This window comes from Phragmites australis, chromosome 2 (genome assembly GCF_958298935.1).
Source record: "Phragmites australis chromosome 2, lpPhrAust1.1, whole genome shotgun sequence".
Lineage (NCBI taxonomy): Eukaryota > Viridiplantae > Streptophyta > Magnoliopsida > Poales > Poaceae > Phragmites > Phragmites australis.
In genome coordinates, this window is record NC_084922.1 from 4,042,435 (window position 1) to 4,060,421 (window position 17,987).

The window sequence follows — 17,987 nt, forward strand, 5'->3', positions numbered from 1 at the left end:
TCAAAATACTATTAGAATAGTCATGAAAAATTATGTGGTGTAGATGTTGCTATAATCTGGCTCTTAAAAAAATCAACTCAAACAATTACTTATGCAGCGAGGACAAAAAAGACAAATTTCATGATCTTCCAAATTTGTCTTTTTTCTCATTGTACATATCATATTTTTGTTTGAAATATTTGAAGAGTGATATGATAGCATCTTCTACCTAACAAAATTTTTCATAATTATTTCTATAGTGTTTTAAATTTTGAGTACATTGAAACACAATATTCTTTTATTTTTAAAACTGACACTCGTTGGAAGGGTGACAGGCTTCCAGTGGGAGACATGAGTCTAGATTTATAATTTTTCAAAAATATGTATTGCCGTTGTATAAAATAGGGATCCTCATTCCGAGGGCTCCCACCAGTCAATATCCAGTTGGCAGAATTTTATTTCCCGGACCAAAGTCCCACTGTACGGCCAGTCTGTATCTTCGCGACCAGGATCCTTATCACATAAGCGATTCCTGCGACCAGCCTTCGCTGATCACGAGGCAGGTACTCACTAGACCAATCTATTCTGATTAAATGCATTTCCCTCAAGTGTTTTCCTTCCCTAAGCACTCCTCCTCAGCGGACAAATCGTGACCGATGTAGTGGTGCCATGTCCAGTCACATAGCATTAAACGTAACGGACAAGCTTGCAGGCGTGTTAGACTACTTCATAGGAGCACGTGCGAGATCGATGATCGGACGAGCCATACCGGTTGACCGGGGTGGCAGGCATGGAGGTGTCAAGCGGATGAGATGAGCTCAGGTGCTTCATCAGAGCAAAAAGTGGCACATACACCGCCCATTTTAAATAGTCTAGAGGTGGGAGATTTAGCTAAGGTATGGGTCAGTAGAAAATGACACATTTGTAAGTTCTTCTTCTCTCTAGTATATAAACAAAGGAGGACTTGCTTTGTAGAAGAGGGGGATAACTAGTTCAAAAAACTCTGATAACAGAATACACAAGACGTAGGGTTGTTAGCGAGGCCTGAACCTGAATAATCCCTGTGTTCTTGAGTTCATCATAAACACATGCATACCGCAAGCATTGTTCACGCGCCCATCGATCAGTACACCTCGGAATCATTGTCATGAACTAACCTTTGATTTTTGGCGTGTCAGGTTGAGGGCGTGAGTTTCTGTGTTTCGGTAAGTGTTGGAGATTAGATTGGGCTACCCATGGCCGAACCCACCGTAACCGCTGAGTCCCGTTTCGAGGACCCTGCTCACCATGAGGTGTTCGTCATATGATACAACCCAGATAAGCCCGGTGTGCTCCAGAATGGGACACCGAATCAGAGTCTGAGGGCTTCGAGGCTCAACAGGAAGTTTACATGATAATTCATGCAACAGGGAGTGCTTAGAGATCCTTGCCGCATCGGGGCAGCTAACCCTCGACCTGTACAACTCCCTGCACCAATGCGACCTCTATAGCATGATCCAAAGCCATTAGTAAGGCAAAATCCCCAAACAGATAAGAGGGTACCGTGAAACTAATCGGGCGTGTGGCTTGTTTGGGCAGGATCATCTCGAGTACAGGAAAAAGGATCTTTCGCTCTTAAAGTTTCGAATAGAAAGAAGGACCACTTTCAGCGGATAGTAGGAACGAGGGAAGTCATTCAGGATCTCAACAGGTGACCCTTTTTCTCCTCTTATACTGACCACTCCTCGACTAGACGATGAGTCGTTGCCCTATTTGCAGCTACCCCCCACAGGTCGCAGGAGGGGTACAGGTCATCGAGCGGTGCTGGTTTTCTGCAACCAGAGACGAACAGGCATAGGACCATACATATCGATAGGTCATGCATGCTGAATGGACTAGGGGCCGGAGTGATCTCAACCCCACATGCTAGCGACACCTTTAGGTACACAATTCAATTAAATTTTCAGGTAAAATAATGTTACAGAGTATGAGGGCCTCTCATCTCGAATACGAGCAGCATCCACACGAGTGGTAAAACACCCACTAGCGATGAGGGACTCGTTACTGGCCATAAACCGGGTGCGGAGGATTTCCTGTGCTAGGACCAGACAATGGCGACATATCTCTTCGAAGTGAGAAATCTAAAGCGACGCTACTTCAGTTGTGAAGTCTAGCACATCCCTCGCAAGGGCAACTTCCTAGCTAATGAGCTGGTCCGTCAAGCCTCTTCTTGCGCACATGTCCCAGTTAGAGTCTTTGAAAAAATATTCACATGACGACCCATCGCAGTCTCGGGCCAACGTGGAAGGGATGCTCCGCTTGAAAACGGAGCAACAGAGGCAACGCCTCCTTCAGTGCCGTCGACCTGGGGTGGCCATCATGTGGTCGTCCTGCTCGATTTGGGTACGATCTGGATGGATCAGATCTTGGACTACCTTCAGAATCAAGTAGCCTCTGACGATGATGGATCAGCAGAAAGGACCATGTGTCAGGACCACAAATTCCCCTAGGTAGAGAGATGCCTCTACCGCCAAAAAGGCAATGACCTTTTACTGAAATACATCATTCAAGAAATGGGGAGCATAGCATTCCCCAACATCCTCAGAGGCGTATGTGATAGCCACACTTCATATCGCACTCTGGTTGGAAAAGTGTTCCGGTAAGAATTCTATTGGCCCACGACCCTCCAGGATGCTGGCGAGCTGATGAAACGGTCAGGTCATGTCAGAACTATGGCCGATATGCCAAACTATCTACCCAAGCACAGCAAACCATACAACTCTCTTGTCCTTTCACTGTTTAGGGGCTCGTTATCATAGGATGTTCCTTAAAAGCCCTAGGCGATTTTGAATTCTTGTTCGTGGCAGTAGGAAAATTCAATATGGGAATCGAGGCCAAGCCTGTCAGGAATTCTCTACCATACCAGCGATTAAGTTTATACGAGCAGTGATAGTGCAATTTGGCCGTCCGAACCACATAATTATGAGTAAACGAGACTCAAGTCCCCAGTCAAAGAACACACATCGCCTCGTACCACTAGGAGGCGCGATGAGAGGACAATACAAACTCGAGCGAAGAGCCTCGCGAACGTGCTCAAAATTCGGGCAACCCGATGCCAACAGAGCCTCAGGCACTACTGCGGCCATAAGGTGCAGAAGCAGACACCGATCATAGGCGACCTCGACCTCAGACAAGTCTAGGAATATGGCAGGTCGTGATATGCTCTTCCGTAAGGGGGAGGGTTCCACAAAGTTGTCTGCTTTTCCTAACCTGGCGTGATCGACTTGGCCAGAGGCCGATCATAAATTACATAAACTCACGGAACACGGTATCTATGTGTAAGGCTGCTCGAAAACGAGCCTGTTTTTCTATATTGTTGATCTGCCGGAAGAGCTTGGAACATGGCTTGTTAGTTTTTTCAAATTCAAAAATAGACTCTATTTTGTAGGATAACGCAAATATGAACAGTCTCACCAAATGGTATGTTTTTTCTATTCATAGGCTTGACCGCCAAGTCAGTAGTTTTTCGGCCAACCTGACGGTCGGGGGCTAGAGCTTTTAGGATCTGTAGTTTGTTTTGGTGCAGCGTACATGTTTTGTTCTACCCGATCGATCACATTGTTGGGATGTGATAAAAAATACTACTCGCGCAGTGTCAAAGGTATGGGTGTCCGAGGAATAGTGACCACGAGGCCACGAGTCCTAAACACTACTTCAGAACACCACATATGTAGCGCCTCATCAGTACCGGTTCAACGGTAACCGCTATTGAAGACGTATCAATGTCGGTTCTTAAACTCCCATGCATGAATAACGACTGATGAGCTACAAACTAGCACTTATAGTCACTAATGTATCAGTACCAATTCTAGCCACAAACTGGCATTGATACATCAGGGTCGGTTCTATGAACCAGCACTGATAATCAGTATCAGTGGTGGTTCTAGCCATAATCCTTCACTGATAGTAAGAATCAGTGCCGGTTCTATCCACGAACCATCACTGATAATTGCTACTGTCACAGCTTATCTTATAAAATTCATAACCTTTTCATACGAAGTCTGATGGGGAAAAACTTTATATAAAATTGTAGAACTCGACGAGATCTACAATTTTGTAGTTGAATTTTGTTTAATTTGAGGCTATTAAGTGCCTAAATCATCATAACAAAGTTTCAACCGACCGTCATGATTAATTGACACCTTATCTTGTAAAATTCATAACTTTTTTTATACTAACTCGGATGAGAAAAAACTTTGTACAACTTTGTAGTGGATTACGTTTTGATATAACATCATCTAGATTCCCAAATAGTTGTTCAAACATTCGATCAGAAGATTTCAAGAGGATTGATTTTGCTATTATAGGCAAGAACGTATCAGAGGTGAGGTGGTTAGATGGTCACGGGCGCGAGAGGGGACCTACTGTGAGGTCAGATGAGCAGTGACTGGGTGAGCGCCTTTGGTCGTGATTTTTTTTTTTGCATTTTTTGACCGCAAAAATGTTGAATTGGGGACCGACTATCAGCGCCGATTGGAGCCACCAGCCGGCACTGATAGTGATTGCAGTACCGATTCCATAACTGGCACTTATAATTTATGACTATCGGTGCCTAGTAATCAGTGTCAGTTCAAAACCTGCCACTGATGGCGATTTGAACCGACATTGATGAGGGTTTCTGCAGTAGTGAAATCGGATCAAGCGTTGGTCGCTCCCAACGGGCTCATCGTGCTAAGGACCATCCTAAGTGCCAGGAACCTTGCTAGTGAGCGCCTCAAACCTATTCCCCACAAGAACAGAAGAAAAATTTACACAAAGAATAGTCCTTCCATTACAAAGAGATCACCCGGATAGCTCTCGGGGGCTAGATCTAAATAGTCTATTCAGTACACGCGGGACCCAAAGCACATGGCAGTGGATTGAACCAGACAGACCATACAAGAGAGCGAACAACAGGCAGATATGAGTTTGCGAGTTCATGGAGCTCCTCAGTGGTCTTCGTGGCGCTGGCAAAGCCTTCGGAGATTGCTAGGAGGAGGTCTATATCCGCAAGGTACTCGTGGACACAGGTGAAAGTGCATCTAGTCCTTATTGGTAATTAATGATAATATCTATAGACTAACAATGTTGTTGAAGAATTTTTAGTAGATTATTCCATAGGTCATGCATGGAGGAGAGATATGCATCAAGATTAATGAGCTCTAGGTGATACTGAGAAGGAGAAGCTCAAACAAGATTGATAATAAACATTAAGCTACGTCGCTTATCGAGACTAAGTGACTAAAGGTACAAAGATGTAAATTGAGTTTTAATGGACTAACTCATGTGTTTTTGTATTTGAGAGTGAATTGGAGTTAGATTCCTTAATAAGGCATAAGCTGAATTGAGATATTCTGTATGCCAAGAGTGCAGAATAAGATTGTACTCTGTGAGGATCAGTGACGTCCTAAGAGTGGGTGAATTAGGACACTTAAAACTATTTCAGATCCAAAAAATAACACAAGATAAACTTATATCAGTTTCTATCTACATATGCTCTAGCTTTATCTAGTGTGTCTAGTCTACTGATCAAAGCGCTTGCAACCTATCTAAGAAGATAAGCTACAATTAAGTAAATGTGGAAACATAAATAAGGTAAAGAGAGCAAACTTGGCACAAGGATTTTTTTCCCGTAGTATGGATGGCATGAATACCACCCCTGTTCCATGTTGGAAATCCACAAAGGATATACACCCGGTCGGCACCCGGTCACGGCCTTTGAGCCACCGAGTCACAAAGACAAGGCTTCCACACGGATGAGTCACCAAACTACCAAGGCAAGGTCTCACCATTAGCCTCTCTTCCAGTTCACCACTGCTGTCGGTGATATGGGATCCGGGGGTTCCCGAGTCCCGAGGCCAGGACAACGTAGTGCCACGTGGCGTCTTCCCTCGGGAACCACCTCCCCGAGGGCGCGAGGGAAGCCAAGTCCGAAAGGGGGTGCTCGGGGCCAAGAACAGTTGGTCCCCGAGTACCCAGAGTGCCCCGAGGACCCGAGAAGAGCCAGGTCCAGGAGGGGGTGCTCTGGATCAAGAACAGTTGGTCCCCAACTACCTAGAGTTCCCCAAGGACCCGAGAAGAGCCAGGTCTGGGAGGGGTGCTTGAAGCCAAGAACAGTTGGTCCCCGAGTACCCAGAGTTCCCCGAGTGGCCGAGAAGCCCCTTGCCCGGCAAGAAGGCGTGGGAACAATTAATGCTATGGGTCCCATCGCATATCCCTTCGCGGGGCCCATGAAGAAAGACGGCTTGAAGATATCTTCGATGGGCTTGAGGCTTATCGCCTATTGCCCTGTTGCATCAGATCGTGTCAGACCTACTCTGACCAGACGGGCATGAGAGAGTATTCAGAGGCTAGCCGGTGGGCGCCCTTGCACCTGCTAAAGCTGAGATGTGAAGACCGATGGGACCGTCCGAGGGATGCATTTTCAACCCTCTGTAACATCAATTGTAGACCCATGATGGTTGTTTTTCATTTATTGTTTACGAAAACTTGTGCCATCATTCCAAGCACACCCTAAAGGGTCTCCCCCCGGTAGATAAAAGGGGGGGAGCACTTTGTAGAAGGAAAAGACTTGACCTAGACGGGAAACGGGAAGCTCAAGACTTCACACAGCCGATAGAATGGCAACACCTTGTAACACAGAGAAAAATGAGAGTGCTAGAGATTTAGAGAAAGACATTTGAAGAGCATCGATAATATACTAGACACACAGGAGTAGGGTATTACGCCTCCGAGCGGTCTGAACCTGTCTAAACCTTTGGTGCATTCATTACTACTAGCCAACAACGATTCATCCCGCTTAAGTCCCACACGCATTAACTCCACGTACGAGATAGATCCAGAATGAGCCCCCCCCCATCGAATCTCAAAGGTGGTCCCTCAGGATCCCCTCTTGCGGTGTTCATCCACCGACAACTGCCGTGATCACTTCGGAGCTTGAGTCACAAAGGCACAGGTCTTCGTGTCCCTGCACAATCGCCTTGCCGCTGCTCCACACCAAGTTGGAGAGTCAAAAAGCTTGCTGACGAGTTACCAAGACTCCAAGATGCGGCGTACTAAGAGGTACACTATTGGATCACTCCTTAATCCAGTCTCGCAGCAATCACCGAGCAACTCACTGCCTAGGCCTATAATCACTAATCATTCACTAATCTTGTGCTTAATCGTTTTGGATCATCGGACTATCCAGCGGGGTCTTCTTCTTCATCGTCTTTACACTGTTCATTGTCCGGTGTATTGTTCGGTGCACTTCTCTTCATCAACGGACCTTCCGGCATGTTGACCTTTAATCTTCAGCAATTGCAACCTTCTCTGGTGAAAATGCTTCGGTGTGCATCCTCCTTTGAGCACCGGATCATCCGGTGAGGTCAAATGCCTCTGGACACAATGCTCTGGTGTGTTAAAACACGTGATCACCGGACCATCCAGTGAAGTCATTTCTCCTGGAATTTTTTCCAATTTAATCAAGCTTTGTCCCAGCTTCAATGGCTTCTTCATGTATTGCATCCATGAGATTTACTAACATATATGTTTGACGGACATGTTTGTCCTATTGATTATGTTGTCATTAATCACCAAAATCACAATCATGGCCTAATAAGAGACTCTATATATGACAAAATGAATTTATTGAAGATATCTGATACAAAATGGTTTTCTATGGCAAGACGGTGAAGTGCAAGCAAGACTCGACTGCGATAGACCACCCGGTGGTGAAGGTAAGCAAACGGCTCGGCGCCGAAGGACCAAGGCGGTTGTGAAGAGTGAGTGAAGGGATTGCATTAATACCGTGCGAGGCCATGAGAAGCTATGAGTTATTCGCATCAATCACATGAATACTCAAGAACAGATGGAGTGAATACGATATAAAAGTTAACAACCATCAATGTTTCAAAGAAAGAAGTGGTACTTGAAGGTATTCAAATGTTCAAATTAGTTCAAATGAGTTTTACATTTGAATTTGAGTATAGGTATGATGTACTATTAATAGGGATGCAACGTATAGCTATTTGTCGTGTCTCAGTGCACTAGAGTTCCTAATCCGCCTAAAGTGAGGTTCGCTTTAGGAATCTGGTGCGAAAAGTATGAAAGTGTCCGAATTGGGTTTCAGAGTGTTCCTAGTTTGATCAAATGTGTCTGGGATGATGAATTCAATTGAGATGTGTAACCCTCTGAATAAGCCTTCCGTAGAGTCTAAAATCGTCAAAATTGGACTTCAGGGTCAAAAGTTATCGCCGTTTTGAACTCGGACACTCCGAGCTAACCCGGATACTCTAGGTTGGCTGAAATCTCCAGGTTTAGCTCTAAGCCGGGTGGTCTGTTAAAGCCTAAGTGTTGACCCGGAGACTTTTGGTTCCGGTAGTCTCCGGACCATCCTAGTTGTACTCCAACTAAGGTTTTCGGTTACACATTCAAGTGCCAACTTGGATACTCCGGATCAGTACAAAAAGCTGTATAGCGACTAATTTTTGGGGGAAGGATATAAATAACCCCTCACCCTCACCCTTATTTATAACTGCTTGGGCACGAAAGAAAAACATTCTAGAGCTAAAAGAACTCTTTCTCACTCCATTTTTGTGTGAGATTTGAGAAAAAAAAGTGAGCTGGATTAAGAGATTGGAAGATTGAGTGCAAGTGAACTAAATCCCATCTTGAGCACTCGAGTTCATCGGTAAGAAGTTCATTATCGCGTTTGTTACTCTTGGGGATTCAATCCCCTAGGCGGTACCGGTGAGGACCTAAGGTTGTGGTGTGCCATGGGAAGTTTGTGAAGATTTCGAGTTCACCACCGAAAGGGAAGAAATCAAGAGTGGAAACCCAAGCTCAAGTGTGACCGAGCTCCTCAATGGAGATGTAGGAACCTCTAGAGAATGTGTTCGAACTTCAGGAACAGATCTTGTGTTTCCTGTCTTGTGTCCTTGTTCTTGAGTTCTTGCTCAACATTTATACATAATGCTCGATCCACTTGCCCGCGTGAAATTGATTGTAGGTTCTCGGTGGATCTATTTAGAATTATCAATTGGAACATACGACTTCATTTGGTTTGAGTTAGAACTCTTTAGGCGTACTTTAATTTTAGTTTCAAGTTCATTCATTCTTGAACTCAGAAGTACCAAATTTAACCCAGATACTCCGGATATTGTACAATCAGCTATGAACCTAGAGGTTCCGGATTCAACCCACAGTATTTGGTAAATATTATTTTCAAGATTTTTAACTAGAGTTTTCTTGCAGTTTTGAATAATCTTTGTCACCCTAGGATTGTAACTTTTAGACTTATTTAGAGTGATTATGCACTAGTTGAGCCTAACATATTTAAGATTTTCACTTGTGAAAAATATGTTAGTTTCTTTTCCACTGCAAGTTTAGGCCAATGGTAAAATGTGATAAATTTTTGTAAAAATGCATATTTACCCCCTCCACGATATCATTGTCCTTTCAGCAGGCCACGACAAGACAGGCGTCGGTGGCTCCGACATCTAGCAAGTGGTCATCCACCGCCACACGTAGCATGTCCTCAAGACCACTCACCTCCTCAGATGCTGCCAAAAACCAATCGACGTGACCAGTCACAGTGCCTCCAGGCATTGGGAGAACCTGAACACCGACAGACCGCAGTAACAAGTTGAAGGGTGTAAAAGCTCAACTGAGGCGATCATAGAAATATTTCCACCGCTAGTCATTTTCTCTGGCCATCTTCTCTAGGTCTCTTCGCGTTGCGAGCAACTCCTCTCGACAAGCTGGTCATTAAAACAGGTCACAAATCACAAAGTCGCGAGCCGATCAGGTCTCACTCGGCTAGCTTAGGACTAACGCATGGCGAAATGGTGCTAGAACTGACGCACCTCGAAGATCACCCTGCAGTCTCTCTCTCTCTCTCTCTCTCTCTCTCTCTCTCTCTCTCTCTCTCTCTCTCTCTCTCTCTAAAAGTTTAAAACCTCCCCTTGGGATGTGGTTTTGTAGTCCCACCACGAAAGTGCACTGCATTGATAAACACTCCCAGGGTGAACTCGTGTTGACATGGGGCCCAAGTGGCACGACCAGGTCCATCAATGACCACGAAACAAATTACTCAGATCACCACATCCGTGAGGGAGCTTAGGGGCTATTGTCCGTGTATAGAATAGGAGTCCCCTATTGTGAGGGCCCACACCAGCCAATATATAGTTGGCAAAAGATTCTTTTCCGGGATAGGGTCCCACCACGTGACTAGCCTGTATTTTTGCGACTAGGATCCTTACCACATAAGGGATTCTCAAGATCAGCCTTCGTTGGTCGCGGTACAGGTACTCATCAAACCAATCTATTCTGATTAAATGTATTCCACTCAAGTGTTTTCCTTCCCTAGGCACTCCTCCTCAGCAGACAGGTCGTGGTCGGTGTAGTGGTGTCATGCTCCTTCCCATAGCATTAAAAAATACACAGGACGAGCTCACAAGCGTGTCAGACTGCTTCACAAACGCGTGTGTGAGACTGGTGATAGGACATGGCATACTGGCTGACCAGGGTGACGTAAGCGTGGAAGTGTCCAACAGATGAGATGGGCTTGGCTGCTTCATCAGAACAAAAAGAGACGTGTGCGCTACCCATTTTGAATAGCCTAGGGGTGGGAGGTTTAGCTATGATATGGATGAGTAGAAAAAGGACCTGGGACGTGGGAGTGTTATCCTTAGGGAGGCCTGAAACTAGATAAACCCTGTGTTCTTGAGTTCTTCGCAAATACATGCACACCACAAAGCATTATTCACGCGTCCGTCGACCGGTACATCCCGGAATCGTTATTAGGAACTAACCCTCGACAAGCACATATATTTGCATTTTTATTTAAAAAATATAAAAATAAAGAAATTATTCCATTGCTAGTTCGGATGAAAGCCCAACCCAATTCAAATGCTGCGATGAATTCTAAACATGGCCTAAAGGCCCAACAACAAGTGACAGAAGCCAGACCAGACGACAGACGGTTCGTGCCCGAGCTAGCAGGTGGTGGGGAGGGCTTCACGTCAAGTTTTTTTTTATATTTTATAACATTAATATTTAAATAAATAGACCCCTTATGAAAATATTTGTAAGAATAGATATCTACCACTCTATATGTGAACAGTGCTGCGCTAGAAGTACTGTTCATGGCTCTATTTTTCTCTCATCTTCTTTGTACAAATTAATGGTCTTTTGCAACTCCAAAAATTTTAGAACTTTTGTACAAGTTTTACAATCAATGTGCAATCCATTTCAATTGGATTCAGCCAAAAAACCCATGTGAAATTTAAACTAAAATTCTCAAAAATTGGCTACTTTATAACTTTTAACTATTATTAGGGCCTCAAATAATTTTTCAAAATTTTTAAAAAAATCACTAATATTCTTATTATATGATGTACTAATTTCTAAAATTATTTTCAGTCCTACGTTATATGGTGAAAAAGTGAGTTCCTTTGTAATGCTTTATTTATATGCATTTTATCATTTCATGTGATATTCTTCTTTTTATTCAATTTGAATTCAAACATATACACCCCTTCACTGCACCAGAAGTACTGTTCATAGCTCTATTTTCCCCTTCCATCTTCTCTCTGACCTGATACGTTGAAATACCAGTCAGTTTCATTTATTTCTCATTACATCAAGATTTAACATTACACTGCATGTTACATCTGAGAAGCCTTGCATCCTAGCCATCATCCAGATCATACCAAGTATAAGCACAAACATTATTATCTTAGGTGGTTCAGACTTCTTTCCATTTCATTCATCTTCATGGGCACTTCCTTTAGAGCAGTCATTTGCAACCCCATGTCATGTAAAACTTCTATCTTGTATATTTTGTATCATGCATCTGCATTCTGGTTCATCACTTCCTTGACAGTGTGGCTTTTGTTGTCCTCCAACACATCCTTCCACATGAAAATGTTGCATTTTTGAAACAATAAGAACCTTCAAATCCAACTAATGTTGCACAGCATATGAGGAACACCCTACCATAGTTAGCTAGAGTTTCAACCCTCCAGTTTGTAGCTTTGCTCTTGCTCTTGCAATCATAACAAAATCTACACAAGTATAAATACGAAGAGCTCTTGGATCCGCTGGAAGCACTCCTCTCTCTCTCTCTCTCTCTCTCTCTCTCTCTCTCTCTCTCTCTCTCTCTTATCTTCTATTTTGTAGCCATATTCCCACCCTTGTTTGGCTATTTATAGCTATGCAAGGGTAAAACAATCTAGTTTCTGGTCAAACTCTCTGAGTTGATGTCATTAATTATCCATTGCAAAGTAGGGGCAAGTCAATGGCTTCAAATCGGAAAGGCAGGGGCACTGGCGCTTTTGGCCCATTAAAGAAACTAGAAGAATTAGGGAAATGAGTTCAAATGGAGGATAAAAATCATTTGCTAAACGAATCCCAATTTGTTGAACGTTAATTATGAGACCATGTTCTACTATTTGGTTTGATCTTGTAGTCCAAAGAATTCCATATCATGACGTATCTGGGATAGTAGTCATTAGTGAAAAAAAAATAGTTATACAAACGTTGAAGTAAACCCATCTTCAATAGTCCAATAATTCTTATATTTAGATCACTCTGAGTTGTTTACAAACGAGTGAAGTAAAGCCATCTCCAATAGCAACCGTCATGTGGACTTAGGTGCTTGAGTCTATAAAAGCACATGCATGTGTTGAGGTAACTCTATAAAAGCCGTTTACAACTCATGCATAAAATGACTACCGCTTTCCAGCAAATGAACCCCTGAGTTGTCATTTCATGCTTAAAGTTTTGTCGTGTGGTCACTTCATATGTGAAGCTTTAGTCAGGTTAGAGATGTTGACATTTAATTTATGATTAAAACTCTGTCGTGTGGTCACTTTTGTATCTAAAGCCTAAGTCAGAACATATGTGTTGTCATTTCATGATTAAAGCTAAGTCTTGTGGATACTTCATGTCTAAAGCCTGATGCACGATAGAGTGTTGTTATTTCATGCCTAAAGTTATATCATGTGGTCACTTCGCGTCTAAAGTGTAAGTCACGATAGGGATGCTCTGTTGGCAACAATGTGTTGTTATTTCATGTTTAAAGCTGAGTCGTATGTCCAGTTGCTCTGTGACGCACCTGTTTGGTGGAGACGTAATAGCCAAATTCACAAAATTGAAAATAATTTTAGAAATTAGTCCATCACATAAGAATAATATTAGTGAATTTTATTAGATATTGGAGTAATAAAAGTTCTCTATTTTGTACGGAGAAGATGGAAGGGGAAAATAGAGTAATGAACAGTACTTCTAGTGCAATCAAGGGGTGTATATTTTGAATGCAAATTCAATAAAAAGAAAAATATCACATAAAACATATAAATAGAGCATTGTAAAGTAACTCACTTTTCACCATATAACTTAGGGCTGAAAATAATTTTAGAAATTAATCAATCACATAAGAAGAATATTAGTAAATTTTTTGTATTTTTAAAAAATTATTTGAGACCCTAATAATTATTAAAAGTTATAAAAGTAGTCTTTTTAAGAATTTTAGTTTAAATTTTACACAGACTTTTTAGATTAATCCAATTAAAATAGGTTGTATATGGATTATAAAATACGTATAAAAAATTCTAGGATTTTTAAGCAACAGACGACCACTATTTTGTATAAAGAAAATAAAAAAAATAGAGCTATAAATAGTACTTCGAACATGTTACACAATAAATCGTTATCACCTACCATGGATTCACTAAAAAGTAGGTGTAAGAGTCTAATCAAGGTATAAGAGAAAGATAGACATCTATTTTTATAAAAAATTTATCAAATATCTATTTATTTAAATATTAAAATTTATAAAATTTAAAAATTTCAAAGAAAACTCGCTTCACGTCCAGTGTGTGGTCACGCTCACAACCTGCCCACTTCGATTCTTCTCTCTGAGCTTGACAAGACGGCCCCCGGTCTTGTTGACATCGAGACGTCGCTGCAGTTGCTCAGCCTCGCCCTCTCCGGTCCATCTCCAGCTACAGCGTATGGCTTCAGGCCCGTCTGACGTGGCGTGGTCCCCTTGTCAGGGCAGCTCCAATGCCTAGCTAGTTCTAATTATCATAACCTATTTCTAAAAAATTATTTAGATTCTGTCATCCTTAATTAGTTGTAGTTTATAGAGAAAAGATATGCTAAACTGAGACATGTTTCGTACTTAATAGCTCTCCAAAATTTCTTTTTATATCTATAAAATAAGTACTAGCAGCTGGTTTTTATTCTATTTTTCTCAATATCTAAAAAACCAAAAATAGCCACTAGTTCAACCATCATCTCGAAAAGAGGTCGCACGGGGCGGCGGCGGCGGCGCCACCCAACCCGCTCCGCTCCTCAACCCGACCCGATCTCACCCCAGTCGACCGTTGGGCTCTGTAACGTTACAAATGTCACGTGATCATCTCTCATCCTTTCCCACCTCCCCTTCTTCTCTCGCCTCACGCGCTCCTCCTTCCTCCTCCTCGTAGTTTACCGTTGGTGCGAGGGCGGCGCAACCAAACCAGCTCAGGGTTACCTCATCTCGAGCTTGATCACACTAGCGCCTGGGACTTCATTGGGAGATCGATTGCTTTCCATTTGTCAACCATCGGGAGAGCTTCCGTTTCTTGCCCACGCCCCAGGTAAGGTAAGCTCAATCTCTCCTTGCTGCTTTGGTTTCGGATCGCGTTCCTCTCTCTCTCTCTAGTTAAGTCAGGATCCCCTGCATCTCAATTCGGGTGCTCCGATTCTTGGTTGCCTTGCCTTGCCTGGGTTCTTCTTGATGCGTAAGGTTCTGTCCCGAGAAATCTTGTGGAGACAAATTCTCGCAATTTTTGTTATTTAGGTGCGAAATAGGCTCCGATTTGATCGAACATTTCTGTTTGATTTCATTTCGTTTAATCAACAAGAGGGAAAACTCAAGTTCTTGATGTTTGAGGCAAAGAGAATTTATGTGCTTAATTTCACCAAGAACCACACACCTTTCTTGCGAGGAATTTCTCTGATTGGTCGCCCGCAGGTTGCCGGTTGCGGATCAAATTCAAACATGACGACGCTGTCGTCCGGCGTCCTCCTCAAGCTGCTCGATGGCATGAAGACCGGCGCCGCCAAGCCCGTGGGCGAGCACCGGACGGCGGTGCTGCAGGTGACGGACATCGTGCCGGCGGAGATGGACGAGAAGGACCTGTGGCCCAAGCACGGCCAGTTCTACGTCAAGGTCTCCGACGCCTCGCACTCCATCTACGCCATCCTCCCGCTCGCCCAGGCCGATCTCGTCCTCTCCAACAAGCTCCACCTTGGCCAGTTCGTCCACGTCGACCGCCTCGACCCGGCCTCCCCAGTTCCCGTCATCGTCGGCGCCAGGCCGCTCCCCGGCCGCCACCCCCTCGTTGTTGGGACGCCCGACCCAGCCGCAAGGGCAAAGCCCGCCGCGCCGCGCAGAGGATCTTGGGGCCCCGAACAGAACACCAGCATCAAGCCCACTACGCTCAACTTCGACGCCGACAGGACGCCGGGCAAGGAGCGGCCGGCCTTGTCTACGCCGGTAAAGGAGCGGCCGACCTTGGCGACGCCTGTCAGGGAGCGGGGGCTCGCGGCGTCACCGGCGTCGGTGAGGAAGAGCAGCAGCGTGCTGCCCAGGCTGACCAGGAGCAAGAGCTTCGTCGCAGACAGGGACAACCATCCCAAGATCCCCAAAAGCCCATATCCCGCTGTACGGTGCACATCAACTGAATAAATTAGGGGCAAATTGCGCCTTTTTTTTTCGAATGTGTAATTCTTGATTTCTGATGGTTTGGTTGCACTGTATGTATGAGTGTTGTGCAGGAGAAGAGCTCAGTAAGCTGCACGGCCTCGCGGGTGATGAGGAGAGTGGTGAAGGAGGAAGAGCCCTCCTCACCTCCTTCCGATGACGAGCTCGGCAGCTCGGCGACATCCTCCAAGAAGCGATCGTCGACGGCTGCTCGCGTGCCGGTGCCAGGGAAGCTCAGTGTACTCGGGAAGGTACTATCGAATCGAGCAGCAAGCCATGGATCAATTCTTGTTTGCCAAAAAACCTTGATACATGTGTGACTTGGTTGATGCGTGCTGTCTGTCATTCAGGAAGCCATGGAGCAGAGGGAGCAGGCTCAGAAGGCGGCCCTCGAGGCGCTGCGCAATGCCTCAGCCACCGACAACGTGGTTAGGATCTACAAGTATGTGTGATTTCCGTCGCAATTTGACAGTGATTGTGTGTGTAGACTGTAGAACGATGTCGCTTGTCAAAGTCTGATCTGATGGTATGCTCTGCTGTTGTTGAACATGGCAGGATCTTCTCTGAATTGAGCAAGACGGCGAGGCCGGACGCGCCGGCCACCTGTTTCGACAGCTTCCTCAGCTTCCACCAGGAGGCCGTGCAGGCCGTCACCGACATCGAGGCCATCCAGGCGGCCACGTCGATGGCCGCCGCCGTGGCGAGCGACGAGCAGCCCGAGGACGCGCCGCCGGTCTTGCAGGAGATAGCTCAGAACAGGGCTGCCGTGCGGCGGAGAGGCCTAGGCAGCGGTGGGGTGTCCAAGTCAGTGTCGTTCGCGCCCGGCACGTTGGATCCGAAGCAGGACGACGGCGGCGGCAAGACAACCCGGAGCTCGATTGCCAGCAAAAAGTGCCTCGCCATGGACAAGATCGGCGAAGACGGCGGCGACGAGAAGAGATCAACTTCTTCAGCTACCACTGCACATTCTGCTCTGGGCTCGTCGCTTAAGCTGGCGAAGCAGGTACAGGCCGAAGCAGGGAGCTGGTTCATGGAGTTCTTGGAGGCCGCGCTGGAGACCGGCCTGAAGAAGAGCAAGGCGTCCGCGATGGCGGACGGACGGAAGCAGAGCAGCTGCTGCTGCCCGCAGTCGCTGATGCTGCGGGTGATCAACTGGGTGGAGGTGGAGCAGAGCGGCGGCGACAGCAGCGGCAGGAAGCACGCCCACCCGAGGGCGGCTGCCATCGCAAGGAAGCTCAGAATAAAGGCCAAGAATCCATGATGCCCCGCTAATGACGTGTTACGATCTGATTCTTCTAGGAGGATAATTTGTTGTGGTAGAATGTGAAGAAGAAAGTGAATGCTTCAATTGTTTTACAGTATAGATTGTTTCAAAATTTCATGAAGCCTACTTGAGCGGGTGCTGTACTGAAGTTACCATATTGTGTGTGTGTTAAGTACATTGTTCATTATTATTCTTGCTTGTCTGTTGCATTTTGCTGTGATTCATTGTAATTGTACAGCTGTTGCAGACGACTTCTGTGGGGTTGTGTAGGTAGGTAATTGTGCAATCCGGTCGGCCGCCAAATCGACATGGAGATTCAAAGCGTATTCGAGATGCAACTTTTGAATTTACTCTCCTCAAAATGTATGGTCCGTTTGGTTCGACTAATTTTACCATATATTATTGACTTAAAAAAACTAAGTACCAAACTTTAGTAAACTTTAATAAAATATTATATCTATGACAAGTAGATCATGAGACTAAAAAGTTTAGTAAACTAGAATAGTGGTAGTAAACATTGGCTAATAAAATTAAGTTTGACTAAAATTTAAACGTGACAAATATTGTTACAACCTAAACCGGCTCAGAAAAATGATTAGTATTGTACTTGAATTCATGCGAGATTACAGGGGTGAGTTTATCAGACAAAGAAATGTTGGCAACCTCGCTACTCCTTAGCTACTTGGACCATAGGTCTATGTATTCTATAGGCGTGAATATGGAACAGAATATTCTTTCCAGATGTTGTGCTGCTGCTTCCGCCTCTTTCCTTCCATACATACGGCACCCTTACAGACGTGACGGATGTCCATACCCTCTGTACGAGTGACAGGTGGGCCTAGATAACGTTGGCCCTACGTGTCATAGGCCTACAAAATTAAATGCTGTCACGCACGGGAACAAGGTCCCTTGGCACGGCACCAGCAGCGTCCGCCTGGCACGCAATAGTTCGAAAAGAAGAAGAAGCAAAGCAACCGAAGGATGCCCGGC

The 17,987-nt window shown here is 44.8% G+C and overlaps 1 protein-coding gene across 2 annotated transcripts; it reads left to right on the top strand.

The window, feature by feature from the left end:
- Positions 1-14,401: 14,401 nt before the first annotated feature.
- On the top strand, positions 14,402-17,196 carry LOC133895282 (uncharacterized). Of its 2 annotated transcripts, none has more exons than XM_062335487.1 (5): positions 14,402-14,629; positions 15,002-15,694; positions 15,808-15,984; positions 16,084-16,175; positions 16,289-17,196. In XM_062335487.1, exons 2-5 carry the CDS (start codon positions 15,029-15,031, stop codon positions 16,992-16,994), a joined length of 1,641 nt encoding a protein of 546 aa, XP_062191471.1. In that variant the 5' UTR covers positions 14,402-14,629; positions 15,002-15,028; the 3' UTR covers positions 16,995-17,196. The 2 variants fall into 2 exon arrangements, with proteins under 2 accessions (XP_062191471.1, XP_062191481.1); XM_062335497.1 differs by having other exon boundaries at positions 14,402-14,624.
- Positions 17,197-17,987: the final 791 nt, after the last annotated feature.